The sequence below is a fragment of the Pteropus vampyrus genome, unplaced genomic scaffold, assembly GCF_000151845.1.
Source record: "Pteropus vampyrus isolate Shadow unplaced genomic scaffold, Pvam_2.0 Scaffold32, whole genome shotgun sequence".
NCBI lineage: Eukaryota > Metazoa > Chordata > Mammalia > Chiroptera > Pteropodidae > Pteropus > Pteropus vampyrus.
The window spans coordinates 10311206-10324348 of record NW_011888813.1 but is presented as its reverse complement, the minus strand read 5'-3'; the positions used below and the strand labels follow the sequence as shown (position 1 = coordinate 10324348).

The window sequence follows — 13143 nt, the reverse complement described above, 5'->3', positions numbered from 1 at the left end:
GTTTTTTATTTTTCCAGTTAGATGCTCTATCAAGTCAGTCAGAATTCTAATCCTCTGGGTGTTCCAGGAACACTTTTCTCCTCTTACAGTTTCTTTCCTCACCAATGTACAAACTTAAGTTTACAGCTATCTATGTAGTATTAATTAAAAAGGATTTTGTAACGAAATTTCTCTAATGTTAATACCAGTGCTTCCGTTAAACTCAAGTTTTGCTAAGGGCTCTTTTCTTAAAATCACAACCCAGCCTCTATGGGAGATAAAACATAATTAAGAACTTTAAAGGAAATTTTTCAAATATACACTTACCACATAGTTTTGAAGTACCAATATATTGAAATGTTTTTGTCTTTCTTTTCCTTACCCCCAGTTTATTGGAATGTTCTCTGCTATTCCTTGGAGCTCTGGGGGAGAAACTTGATGTGATGTGTTTAGAGCATTTCAGGTCCCGGTCTTATTCAGCCCGTGATTCTTCATGGCTGTGAAAAGCTTTGGACTGACCGACTGCACAAATATGTGATCCTAGTCCCAGAATTTACCCCTTTTCCCACAAAAAGTGGGAACAATGGCGGAGTTGGAAATGAGTCTTGTTCTTCAAAGTGTCTACGTAGCTCTGAGCTAGCCGTGCTCTGAAATTTTGGCTTTTCTTTCCATGTAATATGGGACCAACGTGGATTTTTGACAAAGATCTCCACAATCTCAGAAAGCCCAGGATTATTATTAACTAGGCGTCGGGCTATGAATCAAGAGACCTGGTTTTCTGTTCTGATTTTGTTGCCAACTGTAACTTTAGGAAAGTTATTCTATACTTCTGAGCCTCAGTTTCCTCATCTGTAAAATGAGGAGAGCAGGCTGGGTGATTTCTAAAGTCATTAAAGGAAAAAGTGACGAGTGCTATTATGCTGGGAGAGGGTCAGAATTTGGGAGTTTGGAAGTGGCCTTTCCCCCAGTACACCAGAATGTGTGGGATTGACAGGTGGCAGGTCTGAAGCACAGCAGGTCACTTAACTGTGGAGGGGGTGGTTGTGGGTTGGGATACAGAGAAGCAATGGTGAAGAAAAGACATGGAAAGTTCCCATCTCAGAGTGTTTGTTCTGTACAGTGCTCCAGAGGTTGTAACATCAAGCTCAAAGTTCAGGGTTGTTTTATCCCTGTGGTTTTGATTCAAACGAAGAAAAATGTTTTGTTTTCTTTCCCCCTACCCTACCCCAACTCAGGAGATGTTTTCAGCAAAACTTCTATACTTCTTACTAGAGTGGAGATATACTTCTTACTAGAGTGTCGAGTGAGCCAAATAAACCATGCAGTCACAAAATGAAGGTGCTGCTAAGGAACGGGCACCCAAACAGAGCACCCACTCCTCTCTACAGATTCAAACACTGTTGTTTCTTGAAAAGTTCTATCCATAACATCTTTACTTTCATTCCTTTCTTATAAACTCATATTATGAAAGTCCTCTAAATGCTAAACATTTTTCCTTTGTTGACCCTCACTGTCAAGAGGATTTTATCAAATGTGAATTTTCCCCCTCAGCTATCGATTGCATGCCAGGAGAAGCTGGCAAAATCGAGAAGAGGTGTTTGTGTGTGCGGAGCACTGGGGCATTTTGCTCTGTGTGCCCACACAGGCATGCAAGTGTACGGGGTGGGGGAAACTGGATTCCAAAAGTGACAAATGCTCCTTTTAGAATATTTTGGAAATAGAGATAGGTAAGAGAAAGGAAATTAAAACCGGCCATATTCCTATCAAAGATAATCGTTGTTAATATTTTGGCATTTAATTTTTTCTGTTTCCTCCATATTTTTGTCATTAAAATAAATGAGTTTTACAGCCCATGCTTTTCAATTATTTTGCTATGTTCACTTTAGAAATCACCCTACAATCAACATATTTGTCTGTACTTTGAAATTATTTCCTTAGAAGAGGTTCCTAGATGTGGGAATCTCATGTTAGAGAGTATGAATTTATTTTATCATTTTTATGACTCCTGATTCTCCTTGTCAAATCACCTAATTAACAAATTACACTCCCTCTCGAAATATCTACCCCTTTCACCACATTCTTGCCAGTGATAGTGTGTTAACTTAGTTTTCAAATACTTGCTAGTCTCATAGGTGAAAAGTGTCTCATTTTTTTGTTTTATTTCACTGATTGCTAGTAATATTGAACATTTTCATGTTTATTAGCTCTTTCTATTCTCTCTTCTATAAATTATCTATTTATGTTATTTGCCCATTTTCTCATCTATATGAGAATATGTAACTGTTTTTATTTTTATTATAACTATTTTACCAGTTTATTGTTTATTTTTATTTTTATGGTTTTTTGATGTGCAGAAATTCTAAGTTTTCATATATTCAAATCTGCGATCTTTTATATCACAATTTCTTCCAGTTTCTATATACTAAGAAAGTTTTGCTCTTCTAGAGACCGAGTTAATGTTCATTTCCATTTTCTTGGTTAGTTTGAATCAGTGGTTTGAATTTTAAGACTATTTAGCCCTTTTAATGTATTTGGGATTTATTTTGGTGTGTAGCATGGGGTGATGATCTAAACATTTTTGTTCCAAAAAGCTAGCTAGTTTTACCATTATCATTTGTTAAATAATCCCTTGAACAGTAATATTTTTTTTTACGTACTGGGGACCTATGCAGGCTGTCCATTAATTCCGTCGGTCTCTTTATTCTTACATCAAGGACACACCTTTTTCCTTCAGTTCTTATAATATGTTCTGAAACCTGGTATTTCTTAGTTTCAAATTGTTCTCGTCTCTTCTTGGCAGGTTCTTTTCCAGATGAATGGTGGAATCATTTTTGTGGAGTTCCAAAAACCTCCCTTTAGGGTTTTGATGAAAATCGCATTCAACCTATAAATTAATTGGGAAGAATTTGGCATCTTTACAATGTTTTAGTCTTCCCATCCAGGAATGCACATGTGGCACGTCCCTCTGCATTTTCACATATCCTTTTGTATGTCTCAGTGGAATTTTGTAGTTTTCTTTCCATAAATTCAATCCATTTCTTGTTAAGGTATTCCCAGATTATTTTATATTTTGGGTGCTTTTTAAAATGGAATCTTTCCCCCTTTTAGTTTAGATCCACTGTTTTTAATTTTTTGTTTATTTTTAAATTTATTTTTGATTCTAGTCAACATACAATATTATGTGAGCTTCCAGTGTACAACATAGTAATTCAACATTTGTATACCTTGTGAAGTGATCACAGTATGTGTAGGAACCATCTGTCACGGTACAGTTATTAAGATATTTTTGACTAGATTCCCTATGCAGTATGTTATATCCTCATGGCTTATTTTATAATGGAAAGTTTGTACTTCTTAATCTTCTTCTTCTTTTCTTCCCCCTACCCTGGGCAACCATTAGTTTGTTCTCCGTACTTATGAGTTTGTTTCTATTTTTAATATCACTTTTTCCCCCAACGATTGCCAAGTACTGACAGGAATTTAAGTAAAAAGTGTATTTGTTTCTTTCCAAGCTTATAAACTCAGAGATTTAGAACTGGAACCAACCTTAAACATATTTTCTTTTTATATATGATAAACTCGAAGTCGTTGAAAGTAAAATAATTTATATAAATATCATTTAACTTGTTAAGAGAGTAGCTAAATAGGTGAATACTTCCAAATGTCCACTTTCTTTGTCTCAGGGACACGTACAGCTTAAATATCCAAAACCCCGTCACTTTTTGGTTTACAGCCAGAATCCTTCAATGGCTTGCGAGGTCCTGAGCAGTTTCATTCCAGTTCACCCTCTAACCTCACTCTGCTCCGTGCTCCTCCTCACTGGGTACTCAGGCCACATTGCCTTCTTTCGGTTCCTTGACTGTACCTTGCTCTCTCCTGCCACGAGCCTCTTGCACACGATGTTCCCTCCGCCTGGAAAGCTCTTCCCCGACCTCCACCTTCCAATGAACTCCCCGCTCATCCTTCAGTTCTCAGCCCCATCTGCTCCCTCAGGGATGGCTTCTCTGGCCAGGGTAACGGGGATGGCTAGTCATAGCACCTCTTTCCCTCCTTCAGTACACTTAGCACACTGATAATTTTGCTTGGCTTGTAGAATTATGTAATTCTCTCCCTGGCTGGACTAAAAGCTGCAAGGGACTCTGTTCTCTCCTGCTCACCTCTACATCTTCAGAACCTAGTACACCTGGCCCATCGTGGGCTCATAGTGTGTCTGATGAATGAGTAAATGAACTCAAGAACCTATTTCTAAGAAGAAAAAGCATTATTAATGAATGTGATCTTTGACACATTTGTAAAAGCAAAGAAACTGGGGCATTTTAAAAGTTCAACAAATAAATCAATTTGATAAAATTATATAGTGCCTTTAAAGAATGAAAATGATAAAGACCATAACAGTGGGGAGAAATGTTTATATTATTTTTAAAGTAACAGGACACAAAATGTCCTTATGTAAATCAGAAGGAAAAGTGCCAATATTTTCAGAGTAATTGGTTTAAGGTCCTGGGATGGCGAGTGATATTTCTTTTCTCCCTTCTCCAAACTTTCCTTTTCACATGTGCACATAGTCAGCACATGTTTCTTGAAGGCCAGTGTGTGACGGGCACTGTGTCCAGTGCTAAGTAAAGTACAGTGAACAAGGTGCATTGTGGTCTCTGCCCATGACAAGTTTACAACCAAGTGAGGAGGATAGTAGTCAAAACACAGATGGCCCAATATCCATGGACCGTCGTAACTCAGAAAGTACGGGTTCCTTTCTTGTAGCGCACACCATAGGCTAAAGGAAATATTCTTTTTGGATCAGTTCCATTATTATTGTTGCATTAAACTTTTAAATCTTGGGGAAAAGTGCAGAAGTAATATGTCCCTTTTTTAAAAAGTTTTTAGGCTTTGAAGCAGATTTCCTAAATAGTCTCTTCAATCTTTATCACTGCTTACCAAGACGTACACTCTAGAAGGAGAACGTCTGGGTCAGGATGAACTCTTCCTGGTGACTTTAGTTCAACTGCATTAAAAAGATTTCTGTAGGACGCCTTTGATGCCGGCCCAACTCATGCTCATCCCACACATCTGAGGGTTCTCAGCACCCACGTCTAGAAAACTGAAAAAGCAGAGTTATTCCAGCATTAATTCCCTTGGTTTCCTCTTCTCATACTTAGGTACTTAGTGGCTGTGCCTCTGTGCTTGGGCATAATGTAAATACTTAATTTGTTTAATAAACATCCTGAAATAGCCTCTTTGAGTTGTTACTAGAAGGGCACGAACCTTTTAACTCACTTAGCCGGCACAGATCAACACTCGATGTCTTTAATGATGGTTCCGACCTTTTACCGTGGCTGCTCCGTAATCAATGACGGGCCCTGCCTGCAGGCACCAGAGACTAGATAAATGGCAGAAAGTGTCACACTGCATGGGGCCAGTAATTTGAATTCCTGACATTGGTATTCGGTGTGGCCATTTATGGGAGAGCACAGTTTCTCCCCAAGGCTAGGAAGAGCCCCTTAACACCTCTAATGTCCCTTAGTGATTTACATGTTAATGAAACCCCTTGTGGCCAGGTTCTGTTCTCAGCCTGAAACCTCTGAAGATTCTCCTCCCCACCCCACAGCCCACCCACTAAGGCAGATGCCACGTCAGTGGGCACCCAACTGGAGAATGATTCTCAGTGCTGGGCAGGGGGCGAGAGGCCTGTCTGGGTTAGGGCAGGGGGATGTCATATGCAGTTTGTGAGCTGGGCAGGGGGCGAGAGGCCTGTCAGGGTTAGGGCAGGGGAGTGTCGTATGCAGTTTGTGAAACCTCATTAAGGGGAGTGCGTCCCCTGCTCTTCCCGCATCCCCATGCTAACTTTGAGAATTGTTATTTCAGGGATAGAAAACAAGTCTTGTTTTCTAGCTGTTGAGTGAAGAAGCACTTTCGGGTTTCAGTCCTAATCTCCCCTCTAAACTTGTACTTGGGAGTCCCTAAGACTTGATCGCTCTGGCCGTGTTCACTTTCTCTGTGCATTTCATAATATTCTAAACACTTGTCTTGTGCCCTCTGAACCTCCATCTCTTTCCACCGAAATTCTCATATTAAAAGCCCTGGTGGTCATTCCATTTGATGTGACTTTGTGATTATCGGTGGGCTTTTATTAATAGAGGGCTTCTAATAATCCGAGGGAATTGTTTCATTATGAAATATTCATTTTTTTATGTTGATTATCATTGTCCACAGACACAGAGCTTTTAAATGCTGGGACCATGTCGTAAGCAAAAATGTAAATAATTTATTATAATTATGCTGAACTAAAGCCAGATTTTCTATTGGTTCAGCAATGCACATCAGTGAGAAATGGGCTGGGATATAAAAATCTTATGTTTCTAAATGGATTATTTAAAACTATAGGGTAAACAGTAAAAAAAAAAAAAAACCCTTAATTTTTGTAAATTTCTACATCCTTATTTAATGGAAAAAAGTGTGTATGTGTTGGGGGTGGGGGAGGGGAATGTGACCTGCTAGAATTTTTAAATTATGTTCTTAATATCAAGCTCTATAGAGTAAATCCCTTGGATTACTGGTGAGTCTCTGCTAATACAGTATGAGAGTATCTTTTAGGATTTGGCCATGGCATAGCCCACAGATGGCTGTCAAGTCCTGTACACTCCTTTGAAATGCGAATGCTTTTAGTTATGTGGAGCAATGGATAGTCTTTGTTTCTATATTCTTATATTATTATCATTACATTGCCGGAACTCCTAATCATGCCTAACTACAAAGGAGGCTGGAAAACCAGGTTTAGCTATATTCTCAGGAAGGGAGAGAAGTAAGTTTTGTTGAACACATAGCAGGTTCTGCCGTGAAATCAAACTCCACTCATTCTAAAGTAGATAGCCAATTATCCCAGCTTCTTTTCATACCAACCTGTTTCATCCCCACCAATTTAAAATGCCTCTTTTGACCTTTGCTGAATTCCTATCCAATATATATAGAGAGATATACATATATGTGTAGATATGTTCTGGATGCTATTCTCATTCATTGATTCTTGGGTCATAATCACACTGTTTTAATTAGTGAGGCATTATGTTTTGTTTTTGTTTTGATATTACTATTTTTCGAAAAATATTCTGAATCTTCTGATGTTTTTTTTCAGATAAACGTTAGATTCAATTTATCAAAATACCTTTAAAAAGAAAATAAAAATCTCTACAATCCTCATCATATATTATTAAAAATATATTCCACTTGAAAATATTATACTATTAGAGAAAATAAGCATTATTTGACAATTAGTGTTTTCTGACTCCAAGGAAAGATGCTTTTAAAATAGCAAGCTTCCTATCAAACAATGGCTAACAATGTTATTAGCAAGGCATTTATAAATGACTTGATGTTTGTAGTTCATATTTCAACTTCATCTCTATTTGTTGCATTAGCAAAATGAAGCTCATTAAGCCTTATTCTTTCAGTCCATCTCTGCAAGCCTCTGAACCCGCTAATACTCAGCTTTCTTGTCTAGAAGTATGTAATCTTTCCTACATTACACTTGAAAGTTCAGCTCATTCCTAAACCTCCAGTCAAGGATATGAACTTGTTGCTTTCAGAGAGGCCACATCTGTGCACTGAGCCATTACACCATCTGTTAAAGTGGTCAGAGTTCATTTTATTGCCTCCTTTGTGGAAGGACTTGTACTGTAAAAGTGTATGTTATTGAAAACATAATTTTCCTCATCATTATACTTTCTTTCTAGCCAGATCATAACCTGCCAGGAATCTATTTAGCATACAGTGAAAAGCTCTTCAGAATAGTTGTTCTTAAGAGATTAAATGATTGCCATCTCTGTCCCATTTCTTTTATCTCATAATCAAGTTCAAGATGATACTAGATATCTCAGCTGAAGTGATTATATATTTGAAATAGAAATGGCTTTATCTCCATTTGTGTTTCACACTGTTGAAGGTGGGATCATTCCCCGCCCCCCCATTTATATATGTTTATGGTTCTTTATAGCTGTCCACAGGATTAAAGACTCAAGCTACTTTTTAAAGGCTAAAAATGGCTAATGGGAATTGGGTTGCTTTTCAACTTTTTCCTGTGTACAAAGACACTAGTTGTATATTAAGATCCAGCGTAGATTCATCAAAATGCAGAGCTGTATTGAATCATAGCCCAATCATTCAACTTGACCAGTGAGGAGCTTGAGAGTCTTAGCAGCTAAGAGATTTGCCCAGGGTCACCCCGCTCAACAACAGCCTTGCTGAGAGGAGGGCTCACGAGTGAGTGTTCCTGGTGGACCATACTGCCACATTCCCAGTAGGCCCATTCCACAGATTATGGCATGGGGGAAAACCAGAAGATCTAGTCACCTAAAAGGACAAGAACTAGACTTTTATGACGAGTTCAAAGATGTTCCCTTGGGCTTTTGTTCTTCATCCTTCAAGCTTTCTGATCTGTGCCGTTTTCTTACATCACAATTTCTCTTCCAGAGATTCAAACTGTGAAAAAAGATCATGTCACTATTAGAGAAGGAATATGATGAAACTATATGCCGGAAACGAGACTGTAGGCTACGTGGTGATTGCATTCATCCACGTGCCCACAAGTAGTCAATAGTCAATGTCAACGAAATAACGTTCTTTCCTCCTTTTAAAATATTTCTAGTTTAAGTAAGACTCCTCATTTTTAAAACCTAGTAAATAGGAAAAAGTGAGTCATTATTTATGGTCAATCACTTTTGCCAGCTGTGACTGCATTTCACATCCATTTTTTTCCTTTTTTTCTTGAAATAGAGAATCTATCCTATCAATCTTTAGAAAAAAAAACCATACTAGTTCCATCAATAGGCTCTTTTAGGACATAATCACAGTTAAGACACTGTGAACAGAAATATTTTTAGATACAGCAAGGAAGTTACTTCTTTAGAATGCAGAACTATGGAGAATAATCCAGAATCTTGGGATAGCACCTCTTAAAGAGAAACTTGACTTCTTTTAGAGTTCCTTTCAAAATGGAATAATTATTTCAAAAACATTATATTTATTGAGTGTCTATCCCATGTCTACCAAGTGCCAGATATTGCAAGATTTAGAAGAGATTTCTGACAAGAAACCTGGTATATATCAGGATGCAAGTATCAGGAAATCCATTTAAGACTTCCATAAACAACCCAGGGAATTTATTGGGTCAGGTGACTAAGAGTTTCGATATAGAGCATACTCCAGGCGTGGTCTGATCAGGCTCTACTCACTCTGCTATTCCTCTGGCTCTTCTCAGTCTGTGTAGCTCCATTCTCAGGCTGATAATTGACATTTAAAAGCATGTGGATAAATTTTTGGATCAGAGCACCATTGGATCATAGAACTGTTGTGGAGATTGCATCTTTACGGTAAGAAAAGGATTGTGGTATTACCAACCTCACCTCTGCATCCAGCTGTCCAGTGAAAGAGCTTCTCCTTTCTCAGCTCTCAAACAAAATTCCTAGGCTTCATATGGTTGGACCAACTCTTTACCAATCAGCCACGCCAAGGGAGGAAGGCCATGTATTAAATTGGCTTAAGGCAACCAATCCTTGAACCATCGCTGTGATAAGGAGGGTGGGATTATAGGGATTGGCTGAATGCCAGTCAGATCCCACTTCTGGAACTTGGGGTGGAGATCTGTCCATCCAAACCACACAGCTCCTGCATAGCACAGATGAGGTGAGATGGACGCCGGGGAGTAACCGACAATGTCCACTGCATCTTTCATCTCATAGGCTGAGCCTGGTCTGAACGAGGTGAAAGTTTTGTCTGGCTTGTATAATTCTCTGTTCCTGGCCTGACCTGGCCATCCTTTTATCCCTCACGGTTCATCCTAAACAGCCAAGTCCACCACCTGCTCATGGCCAGTCCATAGCTATACCTCTATATCCAAAAGGCAGAGAACTCTCTTATATTCAGAAATACAATGTTCTCATGCTGAAGGAATACTTAAAGTTTAATAATGCTATTTATTGTTGACAGACTAACTTATGAAACAAGACAGGCATATTAGAGAAGACTGCTGTATCTTTTTCCGTTAACTCTGATATTTCAGTTGCCTGGAACATCAAACATCAGAGCTCTTCTTAAAGGCAATACTTAATCTGTTCTTAAAATCTACTCTTCAAATAGAAGAACATTCTAGATCAGAGAATAGATCACTTCAAGTAGTGAGATCCCTGTCACCTGAATGAGACTCCGATGTGACATACTATTGCTGAGGGCAATTTACAATGCCCTGTGAGAACTTCATCTCTCAAAATAAACTTTCCACTGTGTTAGCCCGGGTCCTTCCTTGAAAGCAGAGTTTTAGATGAGGCTTGCGTGCAGGTTGTTTGTTTGGAAAATAATCTCAGTGAGCCAAGAGTGCAGCAGAATGAGCGAAAGCCAACGCAGGTGTCTCTTACCCAGTTTGGTTGTTCTGTGAGCGACTGGAGCGCGGTCTCACCAGAACCACGAGCCAAGAGATGACCTCTGAGTTGTGTGCCTGAGGGACAGAAGGAGAAAGCAGTTATCCACTGACTACCATTCCCTCATTGGCCCAGTTGCCTATGGGGCGTTACTTCTTTCTTCACGCTTCCAGGTTGCATCTGTGTGAGGGCCCCATCTAGGTGTCAGAATAGTTCCAGGCAAATAACCGGAGGTACTTGGTGCAGAGTGCAGCTGAGGGGAGGCATTCCCAGCAATGGCTGCAGTAGAAGATGGCGAGAGTGTGAGAGGTGAGGCACCAAGGGCGTCCAACACGTGCCGAATTGCCAACGTCACATAGGAAAGACCAGGAATTATCTATCTTATCTTTCCCGCGTGTCTGAATGGCTTTTCTTAACATGTATCTTTAAAAAGGTAAAATTAATAAACACATTACTGGCTGAATTGGGTAGAGCCCTGCGGTCTCTCATCAACAAAGAGGCAAGTGTGCCAGTGGGAAGAACCAGCGGGCGCCTCAGAAAAGGAGGCTGCTTGCGGGAGAAGCTGTCATCATCACATCTTCAACTGGCGGGTCTTCTCATCCCCAGCAGGGGCTCCTTGCTTGGAGGGTAATTTTTACTCTCACTGTTCAGTCAGTATGACAGCTTTGTCCCTAATGTCTCTAATGGCAGTTTTGACTTTAGTTTAAATTATTCCATAAAGAATCAAAGAGAAAGAGATTCTCTCTCTTTTTCCCCATCCCCAAAATTCCACTAAGAAAACTTTTCTCATTTAAATCTTTGCCTCCACATTAAATTTCTCATTCATGTTTCAGGTGAATCAATACAGCATCAACTTTGCAAACTCTATGTGACTATCGTGGTGGCTCAAAATAACTGCTCTCTGTCAGTGTGTTTGCTGGGAACACAGATACATACGCCTGTCACTAGCTCTGTTATCTCCACCAGGAGCTGGATCTTGTGTGGGGTTTTCTCTGGGCTCAATTCAAAACCTTGGTGATGGCAAGGCCGAGTGCTGAGGCAATTACCTGCATAATCCATCCAAGATACATATATGCCTCAGCTGCCCCTGAAATCACATTAAAGAAAAAGTCTTTAAGGCAATTATTTTAGTAAGTGCAGATGCAGCTGGAATGTTCCAAAAAACTGCCTCCAACTTTGTTTCCTCTAGCTCAGTGGTTTTCAAACAGGGATGATTTCGACCCCCAGGGAACACTTTGGCAACATCTGGCTGTCACAACTGGGGCAGGGGGAGGGTACTACCGACATCTGGTGGGTGGAAAGCAGGGGTGCTGCTAAACATCCTACAGCGCACAGGACGGGCCCCCAACACAGAGCGACCCAGCCCCCAACGCCAACAGTGCTGAGGTTGGAAAACCCTGCTCTAGCTGTTGAAGATTTATACATTGAGAAATAAGGTCACTTGTTTAGAAAATTCAGACTGAAAAGGAAGGAAATATTCCATCAGTTGAAAAAGGTATCAAGAATGTAAAGAATATTTTAAGACAAAATTACTCATAAGACAAAGTGTCTGTTTAGCATGTAACCTTCAACTTCTGCCCAAATGAATATAGATGTGTATAAGATTGCAATTAGAATATATGTGCTAGTTTGTAGTCTTGTTTCTACTTAAAAATGTCACTTTTATAGTCTTTATATCATTTTAATAGAGAATATTTCATTGTTTCAGTGTAATGAAATTAAAGCATTGCCTCTTTGTTTCTCTTCTTCTCCTTCTCCTAGGGGCAAAAGCAAAGTCTGAAACCCGGCTTTGGAGAGCTGGCCATGGTGTACTCACACATTATTTTACAATAAAAAACTGTTTCCTGAGAAATAACTACTTTCAAAACATTACAAGAAATCGTGATGATGTAAATATTTTTGTACGAAAAAAAAAACCACATTTACTACTTGTGAGAAACATTCACTATTTACATCTTTTTTTAATTAAAAAACAACTTGTGTTTCTCTTCAGACCGTATTAGAGCAACACTATGGCCTAGCTTAACAAAGGTTCACGGTGTGAAACTCTGGTTCTTTCAGAGTGGGGACCACGTAGCTTCTGGGTCACGGGAGCACATCTAGTCTGGGCTGTTGAAGTCTGCACAGCATCACAAAGAGGGAGAACAAAATCTTTCCTGACAAATCAGGATGTGAAAGATGCAAATGCTGAAGCTTGTGCTGATGAAAGCAATTATAACTACTTATATGACGAGTTGGAAACTGTATTTTAACAGATATGAAAACGGTCAGAACTCAACTGAATGGACCAAGTCAAGTCCTGCCTGAAATTCTCAATGAACCCCAGTGTCAGCTGGGCTCTTCGTACACTGCACGGTCCACATAGCATTGCCTGGAACCCCCATTCCGCACCCTGTAGAATTTTAAAACATTTCCCAAGATTTTTTGCAAATTTCTGAAAGGCTTATGTCTCTGAGTTCTCATTTCCCTGAATTTGTTCAGCCGTTGGGCTGGCTTACAATCCCCATTGCTCTTCTTTGCTCTCTCTGGCACCCACTCAGAGTGAACGCATCGCCTAACTCAATTTTCAGCCCCTAACTCAACAGGACACCCCACAACACACTATCCCTCTTAAGTGTCTTTTGCATCCTTGATGAAGATAGGGAAGAGTTTATGCCAAGTAATACAACTTCAAAGCACATAGTAAACATACCAGTCAACCAAAGGACTTCTGATCAGGGTACCCCTGGGGACGTTTTCTTGGGCCGGTTCCCCTCGT

The 13143-nt window shown here is 39.6% G+C and overlaps 1 protein-coding gene across 2 annotated transcripts in view; it reads left to right on the top strand.

Moving 5' to 3' along the window:
• EFCAB11 (EF-hand calcium binding domain 11) overlaps positions 1-13143 on the top strand; it is a 123013-nt gene that overhangs the window by 106161 nt on the left and 3709 nt on the right. The window contains exon 6 of one of the 2 annotated variants that reach the window (XM_023528854.1): positions 12147-12240. The exons of the other annotated variant lie outside the window; for it this stretch is intronic. Coding sequence (XP_023384622.1) covers positions 12147-12165 — 19 coding nt within the window. The 3' untranslated portion in view covers positions 12166-12240. Of the gene's footprint in view, positions 1-12146; positions 12241-13143 lie in introns of those variants that run through there. 2 annotated transcript variants of the gene reach the window in all.